The 26,020-nt window shown below is 48.4% G+C and overlaps 1 protein-coding gene across 4 annotated transcripts; it reads left to right on the top strand.

The window, feature by feature from the left end:
- Positions 1–2,771: 2,771 nt before the first annotated feature.
- PHC1 (polyhomeotic homolog 1) lies at positions 2,772–25,984 on the top strand. Of its 4 annotated transcripts, XM_058655708.1 has the most exons (16): positions 2,772–3,104; positions 5,658–5,815; positions 7,120–7,230; positions 9,670–9,750; positions 10,243–10,392; positions 10,974–11,129; positions 16,991–17,483; positions 18,713–18,945; positions 19,321–19,482; positions 19,951–20,098; positions 20,333–20,544; positions 21,029–21,143; positions 22,993–23,101; positions 23,321–23,471; positions 24,141–24,372; positions 25,302–25,984. In XM_058655708.1, exons 2-16 carry the CDS (start codon positions 5,702–5,704, stop codon positions 25,454–25,456), a joined length of 2,622 nt encoding a protein of 873 aa, XP_058511691.1. In that variant the 5' UTR covers positions 2,772–3,104; positions 5,658–5,701; the 3' UTR covers positions 25,457–25,984. The 4 variants fall into 4 exon arrangements, with proteins under 4 accessions (XP_058511691.1, XP_058511689.1, XP_058511688.1 ...); XM_058655706.1 differs by having other exon boundaries at positions 10,998–11,129; positions 18,713–19,482; XM_058655705.1 differs by having other exon boundaries at positions 2,773–3,104; positions 18,713–19,482.
- Positions 25,985–26,020: the final 36 nt, after the last annotated feature.

Below are 26,020 nucleotides of genomic sequence, written 5' to 3'. Positions count from 1 at the left end.
CAGAGCTGTGGTGGGATGGCATTAGGGCAAGTAGAGAGAGTGTGGGTTTCATACTGTTTTAGAGTGAAAGTTACTACTTTTTTCTCTATATCATCCTACCCATATTTGTATAAGAACACTGCCACACAATCTCACTTGATCACGCTAATGTTACTAATACCTCTAGACCTCCTAGTCACAACGTATTGCACCAGGCTGGGTGTAGCAAAGACATTTAAAAAAATGTTTCTTCACCCTCCGGTTGATGTGCAAAATTACACAAGCTGTCCTTCCATTTGCTTCAGCTGCTGTCAAATCGTTGATTTCCTGTTAAATGCTGATCTCTGCTTGTTCAGGTGTCCCCAGGACAGGCGACCTAGGTAGGTTTCTACACCACACTGTGAATGCATTTCCTTGTCACCCATTAGGCAAATGGCCCTCAGTGTTATGCAAAGTAAAGAAAAGTTCCAGCTTCTATTCAGAACAACTCTTTGGTTTGAAAAGGGAAAGCCTAAATCCAGCAGCATCATTAAATGAAAATGGGAAAGTTCAGCAAAGGTTAAAAAAAGAAGGCAGTTGAAGATTCTGTCAGAAACCCAAATTGTTTGGCTTTGTTTAGTCTGAGGTAAGCTCTTCGGTGCGGTCTGTAGCTAATTTAGTTTCTGAAAATAACTTTCTTATGTTTGGAAGTTTTCCTCTAGCTTCAGCTTGCTGTTGATATTTTCTTTTTTTTCCTACTTAAAAAAAAATGTTTTACTTAGATCCGTGACTTTGGAAAACTGGTCTATTTTGGAGCGAAAATGAACTTGAGTCCTATGAAATAGAACTTTCACCAACAAACTTGCTGATAAATCACTCTCAGGCTAGTTTTTTTAATCAGGTGCTTAATAAAACGATGCATCCCTGTGTTATTCCCTAAGGGCATCTTAGTCATTCAGCTTTTCCCAAGAGGTACACACACAATAGGAAAGGTGGGCGGTAACTGTGTTCATGGTACTGGGAGTTCCACTTCTAGCAGGTCTGAAATATGCAATGGCCATGTACCCCCTCTGGACGCAAGTTCTACGGGCTACTGGGAAGACTGACGCACATCCGGGGTTCTTATCCTTGGAAGGTCTGACAGACCTTCCTTGACTAACCTTGCCATGCAACCCATGAGTGATGTCCTTGACACGTTGTATCATTTGAAAATGATGTGCAGATAGATCCTTTCTGGTACTCTGGAACGCAGAGCAGCTCAACGTGTCCCTTCCTCAGCCTCTGCAAGATAGCCTGAAACTTTTTGGACATGCCCAAGTTCTGGGTTTGAATGAAGCCACTCCAGAACTTTTTTCAGGTCACGCCCTGCCAACACTTTGCCACCTGGCCTGCCTACAAACCCCTTTCACCTCTTCACACCCCACGCCTTCCCAGTCCTTTGGCTGCCCTCTGATTTCTTGCCTCAGTTACTTGTCTGACTGGTTCCCAGAAGCCTGGCACAGATCTTTCTCTGACAGAAATCTGGCTACTGCCAACGAAGATTCCCAACACTTGGCAATTCAAACCTGCAGAGATCCAATTTATAAATAAAGAGAACACGAAATCTTTTTTTTTTTTCTTTAAATCTTTCCCTCTAAAAACAAATCATATGGGCTGTTAGAAGAAAATTGCCGGCTGGAACAGATTCGAAAAAACTCTGACGCCAGCCGAAAACGGACCAATCCTGGTTACGAAGCCACAAGACAGTCCCTCCGGTTTGGAAAGCTTCACCTGGGCCGTGATCTTTGTTTTGTGCACGGGATGAAACCCGAGTTTCTCCAACACTGCCTGGCACCTGGTGCGTGCTTCATAAACATCTGTGGGCACCAAGTCCGAGAGAATTAAAAAACGGATACACTGACACGGAGCAACACGACAAAGGCTACCCCCCATCCCTTTCACTGCTGCTTTCCCAAATAGGGCCCCATTGTTCTGCATCGCTGGATACCCTGCCTTTCGCCTGGTTTTCTGTCGTTCTCTTCTGTTTGCACCCAGTGACACCGCCCCCCAAAAAAAGAACACTCCAGATCTGCATGGCATGGAAGGCCGGTTGCAGGCGGTCGCAGCTTGCAAAGGCTCGCCGCTGGAGCGCAGCGAGCGGGCTTTCCCGCTTTCTGGGAGTTGAGGCGAGGGATTCAACAATCACCCGGCTCTCTCCTTCACCTCCCTTCAAAGTTTTTTTTTCTGCCCCTCCCTGTCCCTTTCTCTGCAGTCTCCGCTCCCCGAGATCGCCGCGTTTTTGTTTTTTTTTTTTTTTGAGGGGGTGTGTGCCTTTGGCTCTTCCTCCTTCTCTGCCTCCGGTCCCTTTGATCCTTTCTTTCCAGCCCTTATTCCCAGGAGCTCCAGAAAACACCTTCTTTCTCCCCTTGCACGTCACTTCCCTCCCTACTCCCACTCCTCTCCTGGAGGTGCGTTCCCCACTAGAGGCCAGCACTTTATCCTCGTGTTGTCCCTCCCACCGGCGAGCACCACTCTTAGAGAAAGAAAAGGCGGGGGAGGAGGAAGGAAAAAAAATGAGGTGAAAGAAGGAGCAAAAAAAAAAAAGAAAGAAAGAAAAAAGAAACCCCATCCCATCCTAACCCAACAGCAACCCTAGGCTGGGGCCTGGGGGCGCCGAGGCCCGGGAGCGGCGTCGTCATGGCAACGGGCGCCGGCAGGAAACGAGGGCCGCTCGGGAGGGCGCCGAGGGGAGGGGGCGGACCGGGGGAGGGGTCCGGCTGCCCCGGAAGCACCTCCCCGCCAGCCCCCCACCCCCTCCTCCATCCCGGCCCGTGAGCCCCCCGGCCCGCGAGCCGCCCCCCCACCCTCGTCGGCCGGGCAGGAAGTGACAAGGCCCCGAGCGAGCCCCGAGGCCTGGCCCAGCCGGGCGGGGCGGGGAGCGGCGGCCGCTCCGGGCACCTCCCACCCCGCCCCTCCAGGAAGGGGAGGAGGCGAGGGGAGCCCGCCGCCGACGAGGCCCGAGCGAGCCCCCCGCCCCAGCCTGGCGGCGACTCGGCTCGCGGAGGGGAGGGGTTGGTGGCGGTGGTGGCGGCGGTGGTGGACGGCGCGCGGCCCATGAGGTGGACGCCCCCTCGGGAGGACGCGGGTGCCGCGAGCCAGGCGCGAAGGTAACCGGGCGGGCTGGGGAGGGCCAGGCGCTCTGGGGGCTTGGCCGCGCGGGGCTGCATCTGCAGCCCCCTCAGTGTGTGTGTGTGTGTGTGTGTGTGTGTGTGTGTGTGACGCCCCGGGTACCTCCCCCCAGCTGCTGTGCCTGCCTGCCTGCTCTTCCCTTTGGCTTCCCCCCAATCCTCCCCGAAGGTTTCGCTGCCCGTCACCCACTGCTTTTTATTTTTTTTCTCATTCATTTCTTCTGCCCCTGACTTGGGGTCCCTTCCCCCCCTCCCCCGAACATGCTGTCTAGTACTCTTACCTTTGCTGCTGCTCGCGGGTCCGTTGGGCTCTGGACTTGTGCGTCCCTTCTGCCTGTCTCCTGCTCCCTCTGGGGGTCAGCTCGCTCCTGGCACACCCCGCCCCCTTGCCCTGGTGGAATTCGTGGCTCTCTGGGGGGGGGGGAACCTCAGGGTTCTCCGGACAACAGGGACCCCGCTCCCCCCGGTGCCCGCAGACCCCGTTCTCCAGGTTGCTTCCTCTGTACGAGGCAGAGTTTAAATGCTTAGGGGGTAGGGATCGCGTAGCTCCATTGCAGTTTGCTTTTCTAGCCCGTTTCTAGAAGTCCGTGCCCACCCGTCCTCCAGTGCCTGTTATCAGGAGGAACGGGACTTAGGCACTGCCCGGATCCCCAGTGCTCAGCTTCGCACTCCTCTTCCAGGTTAATTCCAAAAGTTACCATTCGCTCTGCCTTTGCAACTTTTTAGGAGGCACAATACTGATCCCCCAAATGTTTCCATGTCTGGGTGACAGTTCCCCCTGGTTGTATGGAAAGAAGTTAAGTGGAGCCATTTCTATTTGTGTTCTGTTTCACAGTCTGTTAAGAACTTGTAAGATATACAGTTGGGGGTGGGGAGAGGGTCTTTTTTTTTTTTTTAAGACAGTTTATGGGCTTTTTCACACGTGAATGTAGGAGTTACTGTCCCCGTGCGGTCTCCTGGCTCGGAGTCCAGCCAAGTCAGTCCAGGCTTCTCTAAAACTGTGCTGAACTCTAACCCTTACCCACTTTTCTTTTTCCTTCACATGCCGATTATGAGGATTCATGGGTCTGTATCTGTTTAGTGCTTTCATATTTTGGCAAAAGTTGTGGGGAACAAGTAGGTTGGCGTTGAGGCTGCGATGCCTGCCCCTCTGCCCTTGGAGGGGGGGGATGAGGATGTATTTGCACTGACATTGGCTGTTCTTCAGTGAAACCCAAGCGCTAGGGAGAGTTCTTGGGGAATCGTGCTGTGATCAGAGGATACTGGGAGTGCCAGAGTGAGAAGTCTCTTCAGCTTTAGGGCTGTGACGGAGCAGTGTAAATTTTTTGTGGACTCTCTCATTTGTTAGATGCCATTCCTAAGATAAAACCATTCACCCTAATAAATTCATTATCTGCCTTTAGCAGAAATTCTAGTTGGAGGTTAATATTCCTAAACGTGAGCTTTGGTGGCCAAGTAGCAAATATAACGATAGTCTTAACAAAAGGGAAAAAAAAAAAAGAACAGCAAAAAACTTATTTAGCACCCATTTGCAAGGCAGTTTTGTCTTGCTTTGTATCTTCTGCCTCTTTGCTTTGTCTCAGTGATGTTTTCACATGTGTCTTGCATCCCTAGTGTGCTCCGCGAGGGTGAATTCTGACACTTGAGAGACTAAGTTGACTCTTACCCTCCTGAAGAGTTTCATCTTTGTGTGTTTAGTGTGTTTTGTCTGCCTATGAAAATGGTCCTTGACATAGAGTCTGATGTATGTTCCTGTACAAATACAGAACCTGAGGTGTAGGAAAAGCTGCGCGCTTAGGGGAGTGGAAACAGTAGCCTGAGCTGGATCAGCCAGTTGGGTGGTGTGTGGGGTGAGGCCAGCTCAACTATCTTATAGTTTTATTACCTTCCAGGAACCATGTCATACTGGTATCTTGAGTCCCACCTCTGTGAAGGAAAGATGAAAGAGTTGTTACACTTAGTGATACTGCCTTATCAGATTTCTTGGTTTGAAGAAGTAAAATGAATGAGAGTGAAGACTTGGTGTTCACTAGGGCAGCTCGTTCTTAACCTCAGGAAGCCCATTGCTGTAGTTCTAGAATACAGGTGGTAACGTTCCCATGGGGCACTGTGGCATACAGGTGAAGTGTGTAGCCCAGGGACAGGGGCCAACTCCAGCAAATGGTAACCACTGTGAAGATGATAATGGTGCAGATGCAGGTACAAACTGAGTTGACAGTGAACTTCAAACTGGAAGACTTTGAAACTGTTAGAAAGTGTCTTTAGTGTTGTCAAGGACCATCTTAACGTTCTGTCCATTTTACTTGATGACAGCCGGGAGGTTGTTTCTTTTGACAAGTGGGAGCATTTCAGAAGATAGTGTGGGGAGGGGAGGGTTGTTAAGGGCATATTGCAGAGGTGGGAGTTCTGAGCTGAAAGCATGGTTACTGGAAAAAGAAGATGTCTAGGTAATGGACTGTATTCTTGGGTCATGACACAGATGGCATGCAGGTGGAGGTGTCAGTGTTAACCCTTTATAATGTTTCTGTCTAGGTCTTGAGTCCGAGCACCACCCTTGGGCACTCTGGGACGCTGTCATGGAGACTGAGAGCGAGCAGAACTCCAACTCCACCAATGGCAGTTCCAGCTCTGGGGGCAGCTCACGGCCCCAGATAGCTCAGATGTCCCTGTACGAGCGACAGGCAGTGCAGGTGAGTGTTGCCTTGGGGTAGGCAAGGACACTGGAGGATTATTGTCACAATTCCTTGCCAGCCAGATGGGGAGGTGTTGGGATTGTTAATGACCACAGTTCTCTCGAGTTAATGGCAGTCTTAGGAGTTTATAAGCAAACAGAATGAAATTCATTCTTTCAGCTCAGTATGTGTCTAGCTGGATTCTAACCATATTTTTCTTCGTATGGTGCCCATCTGGTTTGTGGATGCTATATGGCTTGCAACACCATCTGGGCTGGTCTTGCCAAGGCCAGGATAGGCAGAACTTTAAATTCATTAACCATGCAGCAGGCTAAGTTTGAAGTAGATGCTGTTTGGGCTGTGAGTGAGGTAAAATATCTAAGTGAACCTTGACAGAAATGTGTCCTCTCCTACTGTCCCTAGATGGTAAGTTTTTCAGTCTTTGTTTTTTACTGTAAGTTACCCAGAGCAGTGGCCATGTCACCTGCCTCCTCACAGATTTGCTTCTAGACAGGTAGCACATTCCGTGTTTGGAAATGAGGCCTGTTATTTTACAAAATAGTTTGGTTGTTACATTATGTATTCTGTTAGAATAGTTCTAATGATTAAAGGGTTCAGTAACATCCAGTTAACACTGAAAATGAAGTGCCAGTATCCTTTTTAAATGTTTGTTTTCATCTACTTGATTGGTGGCGTAACAGAGAGATGGGTTTTTCATCTTGTGGTTCGCTTCCCAGAAGCCCACAATACCCAGGGCTGAGTCAGACCAAAGCCAGGAGCCTGGGACTTTTCTCTGGGTTTCCTACATGGGTATCCGTGGGGTTCTGACTGGCATGGTTACGGGATGTGTGTGTTGTGAGTGGTAGCTTAAACCTTGTGTTACTGCCTGTTCTACAGGTCACTTTATTAACACTTATCAGCATCGTACTGCAGGTACTGGGAAATGTCAATTAGTTAAAACCTCACCTGATTGAATCTTTCAGAAGCCGTTGTTTATGCTATTTTTTCATTATTTCCGACATTTTAGGTATCAGTCACCTTAACTAAATATAACTGGGATATACTTTTGGTTTGAAAAAAAAAATAATTTGAGAGGTAGAGAGACCTAGTGTCAGAAGAAGTAACTGCTTCTCTGGGTTTTAGAGGACTGTGATGGACATACTGGTTCTGCTGTAACAGTGTGGGAATGGGATGTGGATTTCACCCAGTCTCCCATTTCCCTTGGTGTCTGTCCCGCCCACAATACCCTTCCCCTTGGCTACAGTGAATCGCAGAGAGTGAGAGTTCTGTGTCCTGACCATTTTGTCTCTTTCTTCCCCCAGGCTCTGCAGGCATTACAGCGGCAGCCCAATGCAGCTCAGTACTTCCACCAGTTCATGCTGCAGCAGCAGCTCAGCAATGCCCAGCTGCACAGCCTGGCTGCCGTCCAGCAGGTGAGAGGTGGGCAGCCAGCTGGCCTGTAAGGGAGGGGGTCGGGCACTGCAGGTGGGTGGGGAGCCCTCGGGGCCATCCTGCGTTCTCTGTGCAGCCAGGCTGAGAGCGCAGTCTGGTTTACCTCTTCCTCTTAACGGAGGATGGATGGGTCTTAGCTTCTGGAGCTCCATGTGAACTGTGGGAGAATCACGTTTTAGAGGTAGAATGGTTCTGAAATACACCGGAAGCCAGTGGCCGGCTGTTGCTATTGAGTGCTTAAAATGTGGCTAGTTCAAATTGAGATATGCTACAAGAATTTAGAACTTGCCATACCTCCTAAACGTGTAAAATTACTATGGGCTGGCTTGAAAACAGAAACTTGAAAAAAGTGGAAGTGAAATAGCAATACCTTGCTATTGCATAAAGCAAATATTTAACAAACATACTAGTAAATATTAATGTCTTAAGAAATATTAATGCAGCTCCCAAAGTCTCCATATTATTATCCTGTATGTGCAGAGAAAACATTAGAGTTACATTCCCCTGGTATAGTTTATGTGTGTGTGTATTTAAAATTACTTCTTCAGAGGCAAAGAGAGACAGACAATTGGGAGACTTGGAGGGAGCTGCAGTCGGCCGGCTCACATCCTGTATGCCCACAGCGATAGGACTGAGCAGGACTGCAGTGCTTGGGGCTGGGCTGAGTGGAGAGCTGGGAGCTCAGTCCAGGTCCGTCTCCCACACCAGTGGCAGGAACCCAGTTACCTGGACCATCATCTACTGCCTTCAAGATTGGCACTAACAGGAACCTGGAGTTAGGAAATGGAGCTGAGTACCAAACACAGGCATCCCTGATGTGCCTGCTCCTAAATATGTATGTATCTAAATATAAAGAAAATCAACAGAATGTGAGGGCAGAAGGCAGATTAAAACTGTAAGGAAACTTAAAAGAGTCCTTGTTTCACGTATGCTGGCTCAACTGGCTCAGCCTGCACCTGCAAGTGCTGGCATCCCATGATGGGTGCCAGACAGTTTGTGTTCCAGATGCTCCAGTTCCCATCCCGAACTTCTTGATAATGGCCTGGGAAAGCAGTGGATGATGGCTCAAGTCCTTGGGACTCTGCACTCACATAGGAGACCTGGAGGAGGCCCCTGGCTCCTGGCTTTAGATCAGCTTAGCTTTGGTCTCTGCAGCCTTTTGGGGAGTAAACCAGGAGATGGAAGATCTTGCTGTCTCTCCTTCCTTATAAAAATCTGCCTTTCCAGGAAAAATAAATAAACCTTTAAAAAAATTTTTTTCACTGAACTGTTCCATGTGATTTCCTCTAAGACAAACTATCCTAATGAAAGGGCCTATTGGAAAGGTAGAGTCTTGACGTAAATTTTCGTCTTCCAATAAAGGAATAATTAATGGTAAACTCAAGTCTTCAACTTTATCAAAGTCAGAATAAGAAAAAAAAAAGTCAAAGCAATAATAATGGTAAAAATTCCCTATGGGACAAAGTGTGCATTTGCTTAGTGCTTGTTATAAAAGCAGTGTGTCCCCCAACATTGATGTTCTTGTGTTATAATCTGGTGATTCATACAAGCGCAGGAATCCATCTGAGCCCTCCCACTGCCCCTGTGGGATTTGGGCTGCAGGAGAACTGATGCAAACTTGATATTTTTGATACTTTCTCTGCTATGAATAATAAAGGAAAAGTTTTCAAATGCAAAGTTTAGATGAATAAAGTAGAAAATATCTCAGTAATTGTGACATACTTGTTATGATGTGTTGAAATGACAGTGTTTTAGGCCTGTTGGGTTAAGTAAAATAACGTGATTGAAAATGGTAGTTCTCCATGAGGTAGCCCACCTCCATGTCCTGCTTCTCCTCCCTGGTTGCATCCTTGCACTTGGGAAAGCGAGGATGGGGCCTGAGTACAGCTGTGGGTCCCTCTGTCCCTAGCCCCCACTGGAGACTGGAGTTCTGGGTCCGGTGCTAGTGCTGGGTCTCTGCTGCTGCGGGCCCTGGGAATAGCGCACCTGTACTGAGCCCTGTGTTCTTGGCATCAGCCTGATGGAGCCCTGGTGTCGCAGGCATCTGCAGAGTGGAGTCGTCGGTCCTCTCTGCCTTTCAAACAAATTAAATACATTTTTTTTAAAAGTTACTTCAAAAAAATTGACTTGAATGTTTATTCTTACTGTTAAAAAATGTGCTGTAGAAAATGACGTACGTGCCTCACAGTGTTCAGTTTGGAAGATTGAATCACCTAAAGACAGCAGACAAGCTCCTGTGTGCCCGGGAGGGTCGTGGTGTGGGTTGTTGGGTTTGTAGCGTAGTCATGTGAGGGTTATTGGGAGAGCGAATGCATAGTCCGTATAGGTTCTGTTCTTTCCTGCCATTTTCGTGTGTTTTGTGTCTATGATTGATTATTGAAGATGAACCCCCTCATGGTCTGCTGTTTCCATTTCAACAGGCCACCATTGCTGCCAGTCGGCAGGCGAGCTCCCCAAATACCAGCACTGCCCAGCAGCAGGCCACCACCTCACAGGCCTCCGTGAGTGTCGCCTCTCCTCCCCTTGTCTCTGGGTGAGATGGCTTTGTGTCGCTGACCTGAAGGGGCCGATTGTGCCATTGCTAACTGTTCCTGGGTAGAGAAGGGTCTTCGGAGGGTGGGTAACCAACCTGGGAACCGCATAGGGGTCTTTGCTGAGGGGTTCTAAGGAAGGAATGAAGAGTCCTGGGGAACAGGAGGCAATGACAAAGGAAAGGGAAGGAGTTCTGGATTCTTCATTGATGTAAAATCTGTCCTGTCTGATTCTCAACTGTTAACATTGCTAGTTAGCAATTTTTTTTCCCACTTCCTACTTTGGTAATAACCTGAAGAAGCCAGGATGATAGTTTGGGGGAGGGACTTACTAATTACTCATTTCCCTCCAACACCATGGAAGTGAAATACTCTTCTTGCTGGCCTTGTTCTGAATTTGTCAATCATGTCTATGGTTTTCTTAACTTCTCCTGAGTCCCGGCTCCTTTCTGTGCCCTGCAGATCAACCTGGCCACTACGTCGGCCGCACAGCTCATCAGCCGGTCCCAGAGTGTGAGCTCTCCCAGTGCCACCACCTTGACCCAGTCTGTGTTACTGGGGAACACCACCTCCCCACCCCTCAACCAGTCCCAGGCCCAGATGTACCTACGGGTAAGTTCACAGACAGTCACCACATGGTCCCAGCAGCATGACTGGTTTGTCATTGTCAAAGATGTGATTGCATGCTTCCGTGTTTACCCGTAATTACTCAGATATTCTGAGGTAAGCTGATCTACTTTCCATGCCATACTTTCTCTGGAAGTGATGCTCAGGATTCACTGGTAACCTGTAGGCTATACTGAGGTCCTAACGCAGAGGATGCTGACTTTTAAGTTTAGCTAAGTTAGAAATGTTAGATATAGTCTAGCCATTAAACCTGTGGCTCAGCTGTACAAAATCCAAGTATTACCTCTCAACTTACTTCCTTACTAGTGCTTATTCTAAAATCCACATCTCCGTTTCTTTGACGTTTGGCTCTTTGTTATCAGCCTGTAAGGTTCTGCATATTCTAGGTTTTCTTCTGGATGATTCGTCACTTAAGGAGAATGAGAGGTTCTGGGTTGGTGTGGAAAGGGGCAGGGCTTAGCCGTTTAATATCCTTTGTTTATTTTGTATTGTGGTCCTTCCCTTCCATTTCTTCTGTCTTTTCCTCTTGTCCTCTTTGCTCTTCCTCTTCCTCCTCTCCTTGCCAGCCACAGCTGGGAAACCTGTTGCAGGTAAACCGGACCCTGGGCCGGAATGTGCCTCTAGCCTCCCAACTCATCCTGATGCCTAATGGGGCGGTGGCTGCAGTCCAGCAGGAGGTACCATCTGCTCAGTCTCCTGGAGTCCATGCAGATGCTGATCAGGTCAGTGGCAACCACTTCACCTGTGGATGGACACTGGGGAGGACGAAGGGGATGACCACGGACCGGGGTCCATCCTCTTGTCTGTCAGCATTTCTCATATTCCTGTTTTTGTGTGTCTGTGTGTGTTTTCCCTTTCATTAATGACTGTGAAACTTGGATCTCTTATAACTTCTGAGTTGATTAGAGTTAGAAAGAGAGGTAGATTTGCCTGGAAATAACCCTGTGGACCTGGGAAGTGTGTTCTCAGTGCAGGGGGAATCTCCTAACTCCTTCTCATCCTCTGCGACTTTTTTTTTTTAATCAGAGAGTCTTAATTCTCTCCCACCGTGTTGTCTCCTGAAAGTGAGGGGTTGCTGAGTGAATTCTGTTTTTAGACATGAAGCTGACCTGGTTGAGTTGCTGGAAGAGTGTGTGATTCCTTTGCTCACGAGTTACCATAGCTTTCCACTTTGAGTCCCCTCTTGTTCACTGCTTCTCCCAGTGAAAGTCTTGGTCACTGTACTTTCCCTGACTTGTTTTTCAAACACATCTGTTTTCATTTTTAGCTTCTTGTGTATATCGAAGGAATACAAACTTAAATCTTAATTATAGAACCTATAGTTATTTCATCTTTTTCGTTTTACTGGATGGCAAGTAAATGTTGACCTCTTTCTATTGCTGTGCTCAGATGTGTCCTAGATGTTTGGGAGGACTGAAAGGAAATGTGAATCTGATCTATGAAGAGCTTAGACAGTAAAAGTGCTCAGTTGAGTGGCAGCAGCTTGGAGAAACCCAAGAGGTTAGCAGGGAGTTGGCTGTGTTACTTTGCGGGATATTGAGTGGAATCTTGAGAGATGTAGAGCTTGATTTGGAATAAGAATAAAATTGAAGAGAAAAGCAAGTTGTAAGATAACAGATCATATATTTCTGAGTGTGTAAGGTGGTGGTTAGGGATGACAGGCTAGATTAAGTGATGGTCATGGCCTGATGGATAGCGGAGGTCATTGCGAGGCAGGGGACCCCAAAGGCAAATCAAGGAGACATGAGATAACCTCACCCACGCAGGGACCATCACTGGCTCCTGAACAGTAGTTTCATTAACAGAATAAGGAAAGTGCTTTAGAAACAGTCCTCCGGGAACATGTTCCCGTGGAAGCATAGCGAGCTTCCTCAGAGGTCATCTCGGCAGAAGGTAAGAATAGGCTGTGGTGGAAGTGAGTTACTCCCGCTTCGCTTCCCTATCCAGCCCTCCCTTTCATGCGTCTCCTCATTAATCACATGTCTGAGTGTCGGGTTACTGTTGACAGGTAGCAAGGGTTAAAAGCATGCGTCTGAACTTTGGGGCAGTTTCCAGCTTTGCCTTACTCCGTTAGGTCTTGGACATCTGTGCAATAGGTGTTACAGTATTCCTACCTTAGGGTGTTGTGAGAACTACAGGATTTGGTGTGTGTAACTGCCTGAACTTGAGTGTTGTCGAGTGTTAACTTTTATTATTAGTGGATCAGACATTCTTTGGCCTCGGATGCCCAAGAAAGTTGTGATCATTGCATTTATGGTAGTCGGGGAGCACTGAAGCTCCAGGCTGGAAACCGCTGGCTGTCTAAGTGGTATAACGATTACTTAATTAGAAAGGATAAGGTACTCCAGGCGGTGACATTTGATTTTGGGTTTGTAGGAGTGGCAGAGTGTTGAAGGCAGTCAAACACTGCGTCTCAAAGCTCCCGGGGGATAGGAGCTGCTTTGGCTGAGAACCGGAAAAAAGGCATATTTCCCAGGGTTTGGCAGAGTGAGCTCGAAAAGAGAGGGGAGCGGAGGGAAACCTCATCTTTACAGGTCTTAGAGGCTGTGTGTAGGGCTGGTGCTTTGTGAAAGGGCCATGGGAGGCTCTGAAAGGATTTCAAACATGTGGAGAAATGTGCTGACTCCCCCTGTGGGGATTAAATAGAAATGGGTGAATGTGGATACAGGGAGATTAACAGGCCTACAGCAGGTTAGAAGGAAGCTGGTGTTTGGATTAGGTGGGTGGCACGTTGGAGGTAGACAGAAATGTGTAGATTTGAGAATGACTTAGAGTTCTTGAAAGCAGTGAACCGATTCAGTGGCTGGGCAAGCTGAGGCAGAGGCCAGAAGAGATCGGAGGCCACACACTGCAGTGGAATACGTGGTGGCGCTGCTTACTCCGTGACAGGCTGTGGAGAATTGGATCTAGAGTGAGGTTGTGCTGTGGACGTGCACATTGAGGAGTGCTTGTGAGCCGTCCGCAAGGAGATGTGAAGATAGCCAAAATCAACGGGGTGTTGAGAACTGCCAAGGAACATGATGGGGATTGAAGAGAGCATTTAGAATGGCACCTGCAGGCATAGGATGAGCCCTTGGAAGGTGGAAGTGTGGAAGGGGGTGGCGGGCTAACCAAGGGCAGTGGAGAAGAGTGACGCAGGGAGAGGATGGAGGGTCCAGACTTGAAGATGAGTGGGCCGACTGTTCAGAGACGTGTGTGTGTGTTTGTAGAACGGGGCGTGCTCCACTCTTCCAAGTACAGAGGGAAAGAATGCTGGACCTACCACAGAGTCGATGCTGCTGCAGTAGGGTTGGGGATGAGTCCAGAATAGTACACGTTTGACAAACAAATGACGGGAATGAGTGCAGTGAATATACACAATTAAGAGTCTGGGTGGGTGACAGGAAGGGAAGGTGAAGCTGCTGGAGGGGGACATGTGGTCAGACATGACCGCAGGAGGAAAGCCCTACGCGGGGAGAAGCTGTAGAGCCGAGGCTCAGTTGGCAGGGTCAGTTTCAGGAGGAGACGGGGCAGACAGGACCCGGAGCCTGGAAAAGGACTATAGGAACGACAAGAGATGGGTGCAGGTGGTGTGTAGGCTGAGTGCTGGAAGCCATGAAATAATGCTCATAGGGTGCTGTCTGTGTTTCTCTGCAGAGGTGGAGTGAAGGGAGAGTGAGCAGATCATGCGGAATGCAGGGAGGGTACGAAAGTCAAAACAAACCACGTGTATAAAGGAAGCTGATTTGAGAAACTAATTCCTAGTGATACTGTGTGCTCCAGTACCCAGTCCTGATTTTTTTTTTTAAGGTTTATTTATCTTTATTTGTAAGGCAGATTTTACAGAAAGAGAGAGGTCTTCCACTCACAGGTTCACTCCCCAAATGGCCACAGTGGCTGGAACTGAGCCAGTCCGAAGCCAGGAGACAGGGGCCAGGAGCTTTTTCTAGGTCTCCTGCATGGGCCAACCTTCTCTGCCTTCCTGGGTCAGAAGCAGGGAGCTTATGGTATGCTTGGCACTGCAGGTGGAGGAGTAGCATGATGTGCCGGCCCCTCCTGATATTCTGACGCATAACTCTCAAGTGCCACCTTCTGTCGCTGCCTGCATCTAACTTATTATTTTCACTTGGATCACTGGACTGGTTTTCTAAATGGTTTTGTTCAGCCTTACCTCCTTACCATCCTCTTTCACATTATTATTAATTTGAAGAGCAGAGTGACACAGAGGGAGAGATGGTACCTGATTCTAGAGCCTGGGAGTGTCCCACTGCCCACATGGCTGCAGTGGCTTGGGGGGGTGGGGCCATAAGCTCAGGCTGAAGCAGGAACTCCCCCTGGGTCTCCCATGTGGATTCCAGGGGCTGAAGTCCTTGGGCTGCCTTCTGCGGTCTTATCTGGAGTATTAGCAGGGAGCTGTATCAGAAGTGGAGCAGCTGGGACTGGACCCAACACTCCGATACGGGAGGTCAGCCTTGCAGGCAGGTTTAACTTGCTGTATGCCCAGCCCACGATAAATATTTTCCAATGAGAAGGTACACATCATTATTAGTATTTTGTAGACAGAACTTGGGAAATGATAACATTTGTCTCCCGACACTGTCCTCATTGATCTGTCCCTGACCCACTTTTAGTTCCTGGGTGATTTTTGATAATATGAGAAGCAATCCCCAGTTCCACGCACTGACCGCCCTCACTCAAGAGTAGTTACTGGATGCTTATCTTTTCCCTTGTTCTGTTTTTATATAGTTAAATTGCACTGTGTATGGGTGTGAAACATAGCTTTTGTTAAGGAAAATGTCAGCCACTCACAAATAGAAAAAAAACTATGGATCCTTACATACCTGCCACGAAGCTCCAGTAATGATCACCTCAGTTTGTTTGGGTCCTTCTCTGCCCATGTACTTTGGAGCAAATCCCACAGATCACATCTGTTTTCACGTGTACTAAATTGACCAGGTCCTTGTTCAGTTTGGAATCTTTTCAAGAATGCATTCTGTTTGTTATTAATGCTACTTGCAATGCAGAGAGGGACAGAGAGCTCCCGCACCTACTGGTTCATCCCCCGGTTGTCTAGAAGGATCGGGGCTGAGCTGGGTTGAAGCAGGGAACTTGAAACTTGATTCAGCTTACCCACAGTGGTGGCAGGGGCCTGGGAATCCACTGCTTCTTGGGCTGCGTTAGCAGGAAGCTAGATGAGAAGTGAATCCATCCAAGGCACTGTAAGCTGCAGTGTGGGCACGCTAAGCCATAGCTTCACCTCCTGGACCACAGTGCCTGCCCTCAGAATGCTGTCTCAACAGCGTATTGTCAAGGTTCTTTTGTTTTTTTCCCTTTCATTATAATTCATTGATTTCTATATAATCTCTTGTGTGAACAAACTACTGTTAATTCATTTTATATTCTGTACATGGTCATTTGGGTGCTTCTAGGCCCTTGCTGCTAAGAATAATGCTATCTGTAAATAATCCATACATTTCTCAGGTACACATGGTAAGAGATTATCTTGTGGAATTCCTGGCTGGAGGGTGAGTAAATGTTTTAACTTCAGGATATCATCTGAAGTTTTTTTTTTTTTTCTTCTTTTCCCCATGCTTGTATCAGAAATGCAGAAAAAGGGCCTGTGTGGTAGTGCAGCAGGTTGGGCCACCATCTGCAACACTGGCATGCCAGTGGCAGTTCAAGTCCTGGCTGCTTCAGTTTCAATCCAGTTTGCTGCTTATGTGTCTGAGAAAGCAACGGGAGATGGCCCAAGTCCTTGGACCTCTGTCAGCCACATGGGAAGCCCAGAGGGTGTTTCAGGCTGGCCCAGTCTTGCCATTGTCACAATTCGGGGAGTGAACCAGAAGATGGAAGGTCTCTAAGTAAATGTGGGGAAAAAATGTATGAAAGTGATTTAAACTAAATGAATACTCTTTAGTGTCTTTGTATAGTCAATTAGACAGTCATCATTTCTTTCCATGATTTGCATACCTTGTTGATGTTGGGAACACAATGAGTAAGAAGATAAACTTGCTATTAATAGTTTAATGTTCAGACTGTCCCAAACATCTTAATGATCTAGCACATTTTTACCTCCCTAGCCCCAGCCTACCTTCCTAGCTTCATTTCTTTCTGCGCTCTTAGCTCTGGAAACACAATGAAATGCTTTCTTGGTTCTGTGGCCTTGTAAATGCTGTAAGTCATGCCTTTCTCAGAGTGGACGTTGCTTGTTTTAGATCTGACATGACTTCCTGGGTCTCCCCAGTTTATGCGTATGGTTACATCATAATTGGTGAATCTCTGTATTTTCTGGTAGGAAGTACACATTAAGAGTAGGAACTGTTTCATTCGTGCCTTCTCAGTATCTGGTAGATGTTGAATGAATGGAGAGGAAAGGGAAGATGTCAGAGACATTAAAGAGAATAAATGGCCAAATTTGATGACAGGCTTAATAGTGAAAGAAGATGAAAAATCAGGTGTTTGATTCCTATATAGTCTCTCTGGAGGACTGGAGGCCTCTAACATATATCGTAAAGGAAGGGGAGGGGTATGAGCTGAGTCACAGAAATCTAGCCTTCATGCCTCCAGTCCTCCTTTTCTCAATCCATTTTTTCCTATTTTTCAGGTTCAGAACTTGGCAGTGAGGAACCAACAGGCCTCAGCTCAAGGATCCCAAATGCCAGGCTCCACTCAGAAGGCCATTCCTCCTGGAGCCTCCCCTGTCTCTAGCCTCTCTCAGGCCTCTAACCAGGCCTTAGCTGTGGCACAGGCCTCCTCCGGGACCTCAGGCCAGTCCCTCAACCTTAGTCAAGCTGGTGGAGGCAGTGGAAATAGCATGCCAGGGTCCCTGGGGCCAGGGGGAGGTGGCCAGGCCCCTGCAGGTTTGGGTCAGTTGTCGTCCTCAGGGATGGGCGGTGGAAGCTGTCCCAGGAAGGGCACTGGAGTGGTGCAGCCCTTGCCTGCAGCCCAAACAGTGACTGTGAGCCAAGGCAGCCAGACTGAGGCCGACAGTGCAGCGGCCAAGAAGGCAGAAGCAGATGGGAGTGGTCAGCAGAACGTAGGCATGAACCTGACACGGACAGCCACACCTGCCCCCAGCCAGACACTTATTAGTTCAGGTAAGCTGTCAGCACTCATGGTGTTCTCTCAAAACTTGTTTCATATCTCCAGAGTGTATTTCTTTGCTTTTGTTCTTGTCTGTTTCTCTTGACCCTGGAGAACCGCAAGGGGAACATTCCATCAGCCTTGAGCACAGCTCAGGGAGAGGAGGCTAGGTAACAGCTGTGGGGCTTACCTTGTCCCGCCAAGTCTAGGCAGTCTGCCTTGTCCACATTCTTGGGCCCCGTGTTCTGGTTCACTCACTGTACCCTTTTATTCACCTGATCGCACAGAATTTTCTTGGAAACCTCTTGGATGAGCAGATTGCGGTGCTCATGTGACTTAGGACTCAGTGTAACAGATAGATTCATGTTCTGTGTTTCATGGTAGTCTGTGCAGTGTAGAACAACTGCCTGAGAACACTGAAGGTTGGCAAGTACAGCCATGGTTTAATATTAGTCAGCTCGTGGTCATTTCTATCAGTGCTAAAGCATGATAAAGGATCAACAGAATAGTGACCCTAAGTAATTTACACTTTCTTCCAGTCTGTGGGTAAGACAGGGTTAGACACGTTTGCCTTAGTTGGTGGTCTCGGTCTTTGGTTCTAGCATTAGCTCCTTAGCAGTTGATGTGTTTTAGAGAAATTGGCCTACGAAAAACGAAGAGTTAAGTAGTCATTGGTATTTTCTTACTGTGGCACTTATATTTTCGAAGAGCTTTCTTTTCACAGTGTGTGTGTTCTCTGACAGTCTGCTGAAACAGAGAGAGGTAGGTGAGGTCAGAGCTGGGGCTGCTGCCGACTCTGGAGGCTCCTCAGATGGTGACCTGAACTGACAAGGAATGCATGGGAAGAAGTTGGATTCTCTACCTCTAAGCACTTCTTTCCACAAGTGATTTTTGGGTGTCTAGCACACAGAGCTGACTGCTGGGGAAGTGAAAACGAATAAAACGTGGACTCTGCCCTTGAGAGACTCTAATGATCATATGGAGGAAGAAGAGGCCGGTAATTCTCTTTTGCTAAGTGCAGGTTAAAAGATGGGAGATTTAATTGCAGGACTTACACAAACACAAGGAGTTGCTGAGGAGTGCTAATTAATTGGCCAAGGGAGTTCTTTGAGGTCTTGAAAACAAGAGACTAGAGTTCATTGGTGATGCCTGATGCAGTGGCAGGAGGATGGATTAGGTCATGTTCAGGTTCACTTTCACTTTAGGATGATTTTCTGCCTTTTTATTCTCTTTGCCGCTGCAGCCACGTACACGCAGATCCAGCCCCATTCACTGATTCAGCAACAGCAGCAGATCCACCTGCAGCAGAAACAGGTGGTGATCCAGCAGCAGATTGCCATCCACCACCAGCAGCAGTTCCAGCATCGGCAGTCTCAGCTCCTTCACACGGCTACACACCTCCAGCTGGCCCAGCAGCAGCAGCAACAGCAGCAGCAGCAGCAAACTACAACCCTCCCTGCCCCCCAGCCACCACAGGTCCCACCTACTCAGCAGGTCCCCCCTTCTCAGTCCCAGCAGCAAGCCCAAACCCTTGTCGTTCAACCCATGCTTCAGTCTTCAGCCCTGTCCCTGCCACCTGACCCAGCTGCCAAGCCACCCATTCCCATCCAGTCCAAACCACCTGCAGCGCCCATCAAACCTCCTCAGTTGGGGGCTGCCAAAATGTCAGCTGCCCAGCAACCACCCCCCCATATCCCTGTGCAAGTGGTGGGCACCCGGCAGCCAGGTACAGCCCAGGCACAGGCTTTGGGGTTGGCACAACTGGCAGCCACTGTACCCACTTCGCGGGGAATGCCAGGTGCAATGCAGCCTGGTCAAGCCCATTTGGCCTCCTCACCACCTTCCTCCCAGGCTCCTGGCGCCCTGCAGGAGTGCTCTCCTACACTGGCCCCTGGGGTGACCCTTGCTCCTGTGCAAGGGACAACGCATGTGGGAAAGGGTGGAGCTTCCACCTCCTCGCCTGTCATGGCCCAGGTCCCTGCCGCCTTCTACATGCAGTCTGTGCACCTGTCGGTAAGGGAGGGACTGTCGCCTGTGCGAGAGGACCTGGGGCTAGTGGGAGTAAGAGTTTAATAGGGGAGTAGAGAAGAGGTTAATACTAGCACTTATCTATCTGCTCATTTTATGAGAGACAATGATGTATGTACACTTGTTCCTCCTCAATGTATCAGTGAAATCACTCTGGGTTTGTGTTCTAAGTGACATCGAAGTATTGTCAACTGAATTAGTCTTTGGGGGAAATGTTAGTTCTTGATTGGTGCATAATTAAAGTAAACTCTAGGTCAGAACTGAGTAACACAGCATTTTCCTTTGTCCACATGCACAAGTTAACACTTCTTGGGGATTGTCAGGAATGTTAGTGTACCATGGGAGGCATACATGAGCAGTCTAGTACTAACAGTTTTCTGTAAAAACAGGGGAGTGATTGTGGTTCCTTATAATTCATCTCAAACCCTGGTTTGTTTCTTATTCACTTCCTAGGGTAAACCTCAGACATTGTCTGTTAAGCGCAAGGCCGAGTCTGAGGAGGACCGAGACGATGTCTCCACATTGGGTTTGGGGCTTCCACCCAAGGCGTCTCCTGCAGCAGAGAGCCCGCAGGTCCTGGAAGAGAAGAGCAGTCTTGGAGGTGAGTGAAGGACTTCTCAAATGCTCCCTAAATTCTTCCTGAATGAGCTCCGAAGGGTAGATCTGGCTTGACAGAAAATAGGCCCAGGCATGGTGAACAAATGAGAAAATCTAAATACAAACCATCCAGGTGGATGATGAGCGTGCATGTAGCGGAAGATGTGGCTCGTCCAGCTAGTTGATGGATTACTTATGCCATCTTATGTCTGTTCTTAAATCTGTGTTTGTTTTCCAGAGAAAGCTGAACCAGTGGCCAGTGTGAATACTAACACCCCAAGCAGTGAACTCTTAGCCTTGACCCCTGCCCCGTCAGCTCCACCTCCTACGCTAGCCATGGTCTCCAGACAGATGGGTGACTCGAAACCCCCACAGGCCATTGTGAAGCCCCAGATTCTCACCCACATCATTGAAGGCTTTGTCATCCAGGAAGGAGCAGAACCTTTCCCGGTGAGAGCAGGGCCGAAGGTGGGACTGTCCGATAGCTGCCATGTAGCTGCCCTAGCATGCCATTGCCAATAGAGTGCTTCCATGTGGCATGAGGTTAGGGAGGAAAAGGAAACTGGTCTAGAAGTAGGAAGAGAAGAAAATCGCCTTTATAATTTTTAGTAAAATAAACCAGGTTGTTTTATAAGGAAAAAAGTTGTAGTGGAGAAGTTAGGCTTTGTCTAGGTTCTGTGAGTTGCAGAACAAACTAGAGCACTCAGGTGGCTTAATTGTTAGGTAAAATTAAGTAAGGAGCCACGGTAGGGAGCCACTGCTGTCCAGTGGCTGATCTGAAAAAAGCAAAACCAAGTTAGACTGGAAAGCCAGATGGAAAGTGATTCTCTGGGAGCCAGTCTTGGCCCCCCACTGAGAGAGCCCAGACAAGGAAATGACAGTGGGAAATGTTGGAGGAATCGGGCTAACTGAACTGTCACTTTTTCTGGGACAGGTGGGTTGTTCTCAGTTACTGAAGGAGTCTGAGAAGCCACTGCAGACTGGCCTCCCAACAGGACTCAGTGAGACTCCTTCAAGTGACCCCTTGGGAGGGGACAGCCCGTCTGCTGGTGAGTAGAGACCTGGAAGCAGGTGTCTGATGGGTCAGCATGAAACGATACTTACTTACATAAAGTAGCAGTTAGATGAAGTCTGTCGAGACACAGAAGCCATATTTGATATTGGAGCATGTGGATTCACACTAAAATAGTTCTCAAGCAGACTTTTATCAAGCAAAAATAACCTGTTGCATTATTCCTTACTGTAAAGATAAGTTTGGGGCTCATGTGGCGTAGTACCTAAAGCTTCCCTGCCTGTGATGCTGGCATCCCCTATGGGCTCTAGTTTGAGACCCAGCTGTTCCACTTCTGATTCAGTTCTTACTAATGCACCTGGGAAAGCAGCGGATGTCGGCCCCAGTGCTTGGGCTCTGCACCCTTGTAGGAGACCCAGAAGTAGCCATGGGCTCCTGGATTTGGTCTGGCTTTTGTGGCCATTTGGGGAGTGAACAGGTAGAGAGAAGCTGATCTTCCTTCCGCTGGTTCACTCCCTAAATGGCTGCAACAGTTGTGGCTGGGTGAGGCTAAAGCTGGGAGCCTGGGATTTCATGTGAGTCTCCCATGTAGATGGCAGGGGCCGAAGTTTGCTGAGCCATGCTCTGATCCATTCCTTGCTGCTGTTGAATATTAACAGGGAGCTGATCAGAAGTGGAGCAGCCACGTCTTGCAGCAGCATCACTCACAGTGCTTAACTTATTATGCCACCATGCCAGCCCCAGCATTGGTATTAGTCACTTAATCTTAGCCAGCAGGCTGAGAGGTAATGACATTGATGATCTCACTTTTCCATTCTCTTTATCTTAGATTTTGTAACATATTATTGGAGACTCTTACATAATATTTTCTCTAAGCATTAGTGGCAAGGCACTCTCCTATTCAGAAATGGAATTGTATCTGTACCCTGAATTTGAATTACGTAGGATATAAATAGGAAGACTGTTTTTTTTTTTTTAATGAGAGCAAACTTAGCTTGCCTACTTACTTTTCAATAGTGTAAATCCCGGAGGGGTATAATTTCACACTTCCCAGGAAGCTTGCTTCCGAATTTGGTGCAAACCATTTCCTTGTCTCCATGAACGTGAATGCCCTTGCTCCAGATGACAGTGGTTTTGTAGGGTTTCCAGCCAGGAGCCACTGCTGTCTAGATAGAATCGTTTCACCTTGAGCATAAACACCTTCCATTATACAAAGAGCCGTGTGTTCCCTTTGGCTTTGGAGATCTCACCCATCACCAGCCCAAGTGGCCTTGCACCACAGCTTCTGAGAGGGTTTGCTCTGTCAGTCCCTCGCAGGCTCCAGGATGGTGGGGAGAGGAGTTGGAAATGCTCTTTTTTTTTTTTTTTTGAAAGATTTAGTTATTTTTATTACAAAGTCAGATATATAGAGAGGAGGAGAGAAGACAGAGGAAGATCTTCCATCCGATGATTCACTCCCCAAGTGAGCCACAACAGCCGGTGCTGTGCCGATCTGAAGCCAGGAACCAGGAACCTCTTCTGGGTCTCCCACGCGGGTGCAGGGTCCCAAGGCTCTGGGCCGTCTTCAACTGCTTTCCCAGGCCACAAGCAAGGAGCTGGATGGGAAGTGAAGCTGCCAGGATTAGAACTGGTGCCCATATGGGATCCTGGCATGTTCAAGGAGAGGACTTTAGCCACTAGGCCACGCCGCCGGGCCTGGAAATGCTCTTGATGGACAAGTCTTCATGGGACTGGGTTTCTGACTGGGTATTTTTGGGATCCTCAGGTTGCGTAGGTCTCTAGGGGCACACCATGGCCACAGTTGGGATCTAGCTGGGAGAGTGATGAATGGTGGCCCAAGGGGCAGCAGAGCCCTGGGGTGGCTGCAGCCATGCCTTATTTTCCAGAGCTGGATAAGAAGACGAGTCTCCTCAAGTGCGAGTACTGCGGGAAGTACGCCCCTGCTGAGCAGTTTCGTGGCTCCAAGAGGTTCTGCTCCGTGACTTGCGCTAAGAGGTACTGAAGGTGCCCCCGCCCTGCTCTCTGCCATACTGGCTTCTCCGTCCAGCGTCACTCTGCTTTCCCGTGAGGGCTTTCAGATGATGCTTTGTGGCTCATTCCTTGCTTTCATTCTTTTCCGAAATCGATCTTTAAATATCGAATCCCACTGAGGGTAGGGCAGGCAGATAGCCCTGCACAGTGCCTTTGACCCTGGCTCTGTGCCTTGACCCATAGGTACAACGTGAGCTGTAGCCACCAGTTCCGGTTGAAGAGGAAAAAGATGAAGGAGTTTCAAGAAGCCAACTATGCTCGTGTTCGCAGGCGTGGACCCCGTCGCAGCTCCTCAGACATCGCCCGGGCCAAGATCCAGGGCAAGCGCCACCGGGTGAGAGGCTGTCGCAGTTACCTTTCAAACAGGGCTTTTCCCCCCTTTTTTTTTCCTTCTCCCCCTTCTTTCCTTTTTGTTTTTAAATTATTTTTATTGGAACGGCAGAGTTACAAAGAGAGAAAGAGAAACAGAATCTTCTTTCCACTGGTTCACTCCTCCATTGGCTACAACAACCAGAGCTGGGCCAGTCCAAAGGCAGGAGCCTAGAACCTTTTGGGTCTCCCACATGGGTGGACAGACTCAAGCACTTAGGGCATCCATTGCTACTTTCCCAGAGCAGCTGGAACTTGAAATGGTACCCATATGGGCTGCTGGTACTTAGGCTGTGGAGCCAGCCACTGAAACTGGGCTTTTTCTCTTGTGCTATAGGGCAGTGCCTCTGACTGTGTAGATGGGTGTGAGACCAGAACTCTTGTTCACCTTAACCTCCTTTGTAACTCCTTTCACCTGAACACTGGTTCCTGTATCCATTAGTCCCTACCTTGTATTTGAGAAAATCTAGATCCGCTTTTAGGACAACTGGAATCAAGGAAGCAATAGCTTGTCCTTGGGCCTTTGTGCAATAAAATGCAGGTTATTGTATTGTGTGTTAAAGTTAGTTTCTGCCTTATGCTTAATAGAGGGAAACTGAAGACACTTAACCCTGACCTGTTGTTTTCTGTGTAGGGTCAAGAGGACTCTAGCCGGGGGTCAGATAATTCCAGTTACGATGAAGCACTCTCTCCAACATCTCCTGGGCCGTTATCTGTACGAGCTGGGCACGGAGAGCGTGACCTGGGGAACCCCATCACAGCTCCACCTACACCAGAATTACATGGCATCAACCCTGTGTTCCTGTCCAGCAATCCTAGCCGTTGGAGTGTAGAAGAGGTGTATGAATTTATCGCTTCTCTCCAAGGTACTGCTGGCCTCTCCAGCCTTTAATCCCCTTAAGTCATTCCATGGGCCTCCAAGAGGGACTGTAACAGCAGGGGCCCGAGTGTGGCAGTACATGAAGGCTCAAGAAATTTATTCAGGATGCTTGCCAACAGCATGGTTTCTGAATTTCTTTATGGGTGGATGTTGTCTTCTAGTATCTCCATGACTTTACAAAGCCTGATTTTCTGTCTTCCAGTTTATCACTATCACTTATCTATACCTTTTGCGTGAGGTTATATATACTTTCATACAGTTGCTGTTTTTGAGGGGCATAGAAAGGCCAGTCTCCCCTCTGCTGGTCCATTTCCCAGATGGTAGGGTTTTGGGAGGAACTGAAGCTGGGTGAACTTAGTCCAGGTCTCCTGGTGAGCAGCAGGTCCCCAGTCCATGGGCCATCAGCACTGCTTCCCAAGTGACAGTTGGGAGCCAGAGGTGGCTCTCAAACAAGGCACTCCAGTGTGGATTAAGGACACCTCAACCACTAAACCCAGTGACCGCCTCAGAATTTTCTCCGTTGGAACAGTAGAAACTAAGAGGCCATTGTTGCCTTACTCCCTTCCAGGCAGTTTAATGTGGAAGCTATTCTTGGCAGACTTTCCCACAGCAGTCACCTTACTTTTCTTGCTATTGGTCTGAATTCTTGGCTCTTTAACAAAAATGTCTCCAACTAAAAGAAAACATGTATGTAGTTTGTGTTTTCCCTCTCTGCAAGTTATTGGAATGAAGTTATTTCTGTGGTCTTCATCATGGCCATTTTGTTTCAATACAGCAGTTGCTCTAATTTGCTATTAAAGTTTGCCATGTCAGATTTGGAATTAACTATTATTAGGTACCCGTTCTTTAATATTTACTTTAGGCCTTCCAGTGCTACCATGCAGTTTCTCATAAATTCTCACCATTTCCTTCTAGGGTGCCAAGAGATTGCAGAGGAGTTTCGCTCCCAAGAGATTGATGGACAGGCCCTTTTATTACTAAAGGAAGAGCATCTTATGAGTGCCATGAACATCAAGTTGGGCCCTGCCCTCAAGATCTGCGCCAAGATCAACGTCCTTAAGGAGACCTAAGATGACTCTTGCACAAGTGGGCCCAAGGCAGACGCTCCCTTCTGTGTGGGCTGTAGTCTGGTGCCAACAGAGACTGCAGGGAGGACCGCTCAGATCACCTAACCTTCTGAGGGGACTGTCGGGACAGGGAAGAAGAAATGTGAGGATTTGTTGCTGGTGCTACATGTGGCAGCTCTGACATTTTCTCTGGGTTCTGCTTTACTTTTGAACCTCATTTCACAATGCTCGCCATTCTCTGCCTGCAGAGGCGGTCTAGAGAAAGAACTAGGGCTGCTCAGAGCATCAAGAAAGGGTCTCGGTTCTCCGGAGTGGCAGTATATAGGCTGTGCTGAGGCAAGGGATGGGAGGAGCACAGATTTGCCTCCCCAAGGGGAGAGGTAGGGTGGCCCGTCCCGTCTTCCCTCTGGATTGTCCCCCTTGTGACCACTCCCTTAGTGTTATTACTTCCTGCATCCCGCAGGGGCACCAGTCCGCGGAGATCTGGTTGGCATCATTCAGATTTGCTGCAGGGACTCCCAAGTGTATGACACGTGTCCGTTGTCATTCTGTCTACATCCCTTCCAA

The sequence above is a fragment of the Ochotona princeps genome, chromosome 27 (assembly GCF_030435755.1).
Source record: "Ochotona princeps isolate mOchPri1 chromosome 27, mOchPri1.hap1, whole genome shotgun sequence".
NCBI lineage: Eukaryota > Metazoa > Chordata > Mammalia > Lagomorpha > Ochotonidae > Ochotona > Ochotona princeps.
Note: the sequence above shows the minus strand (reverse complement) of the source record. Positions and strands in the feature narration are given on the sequence as shown.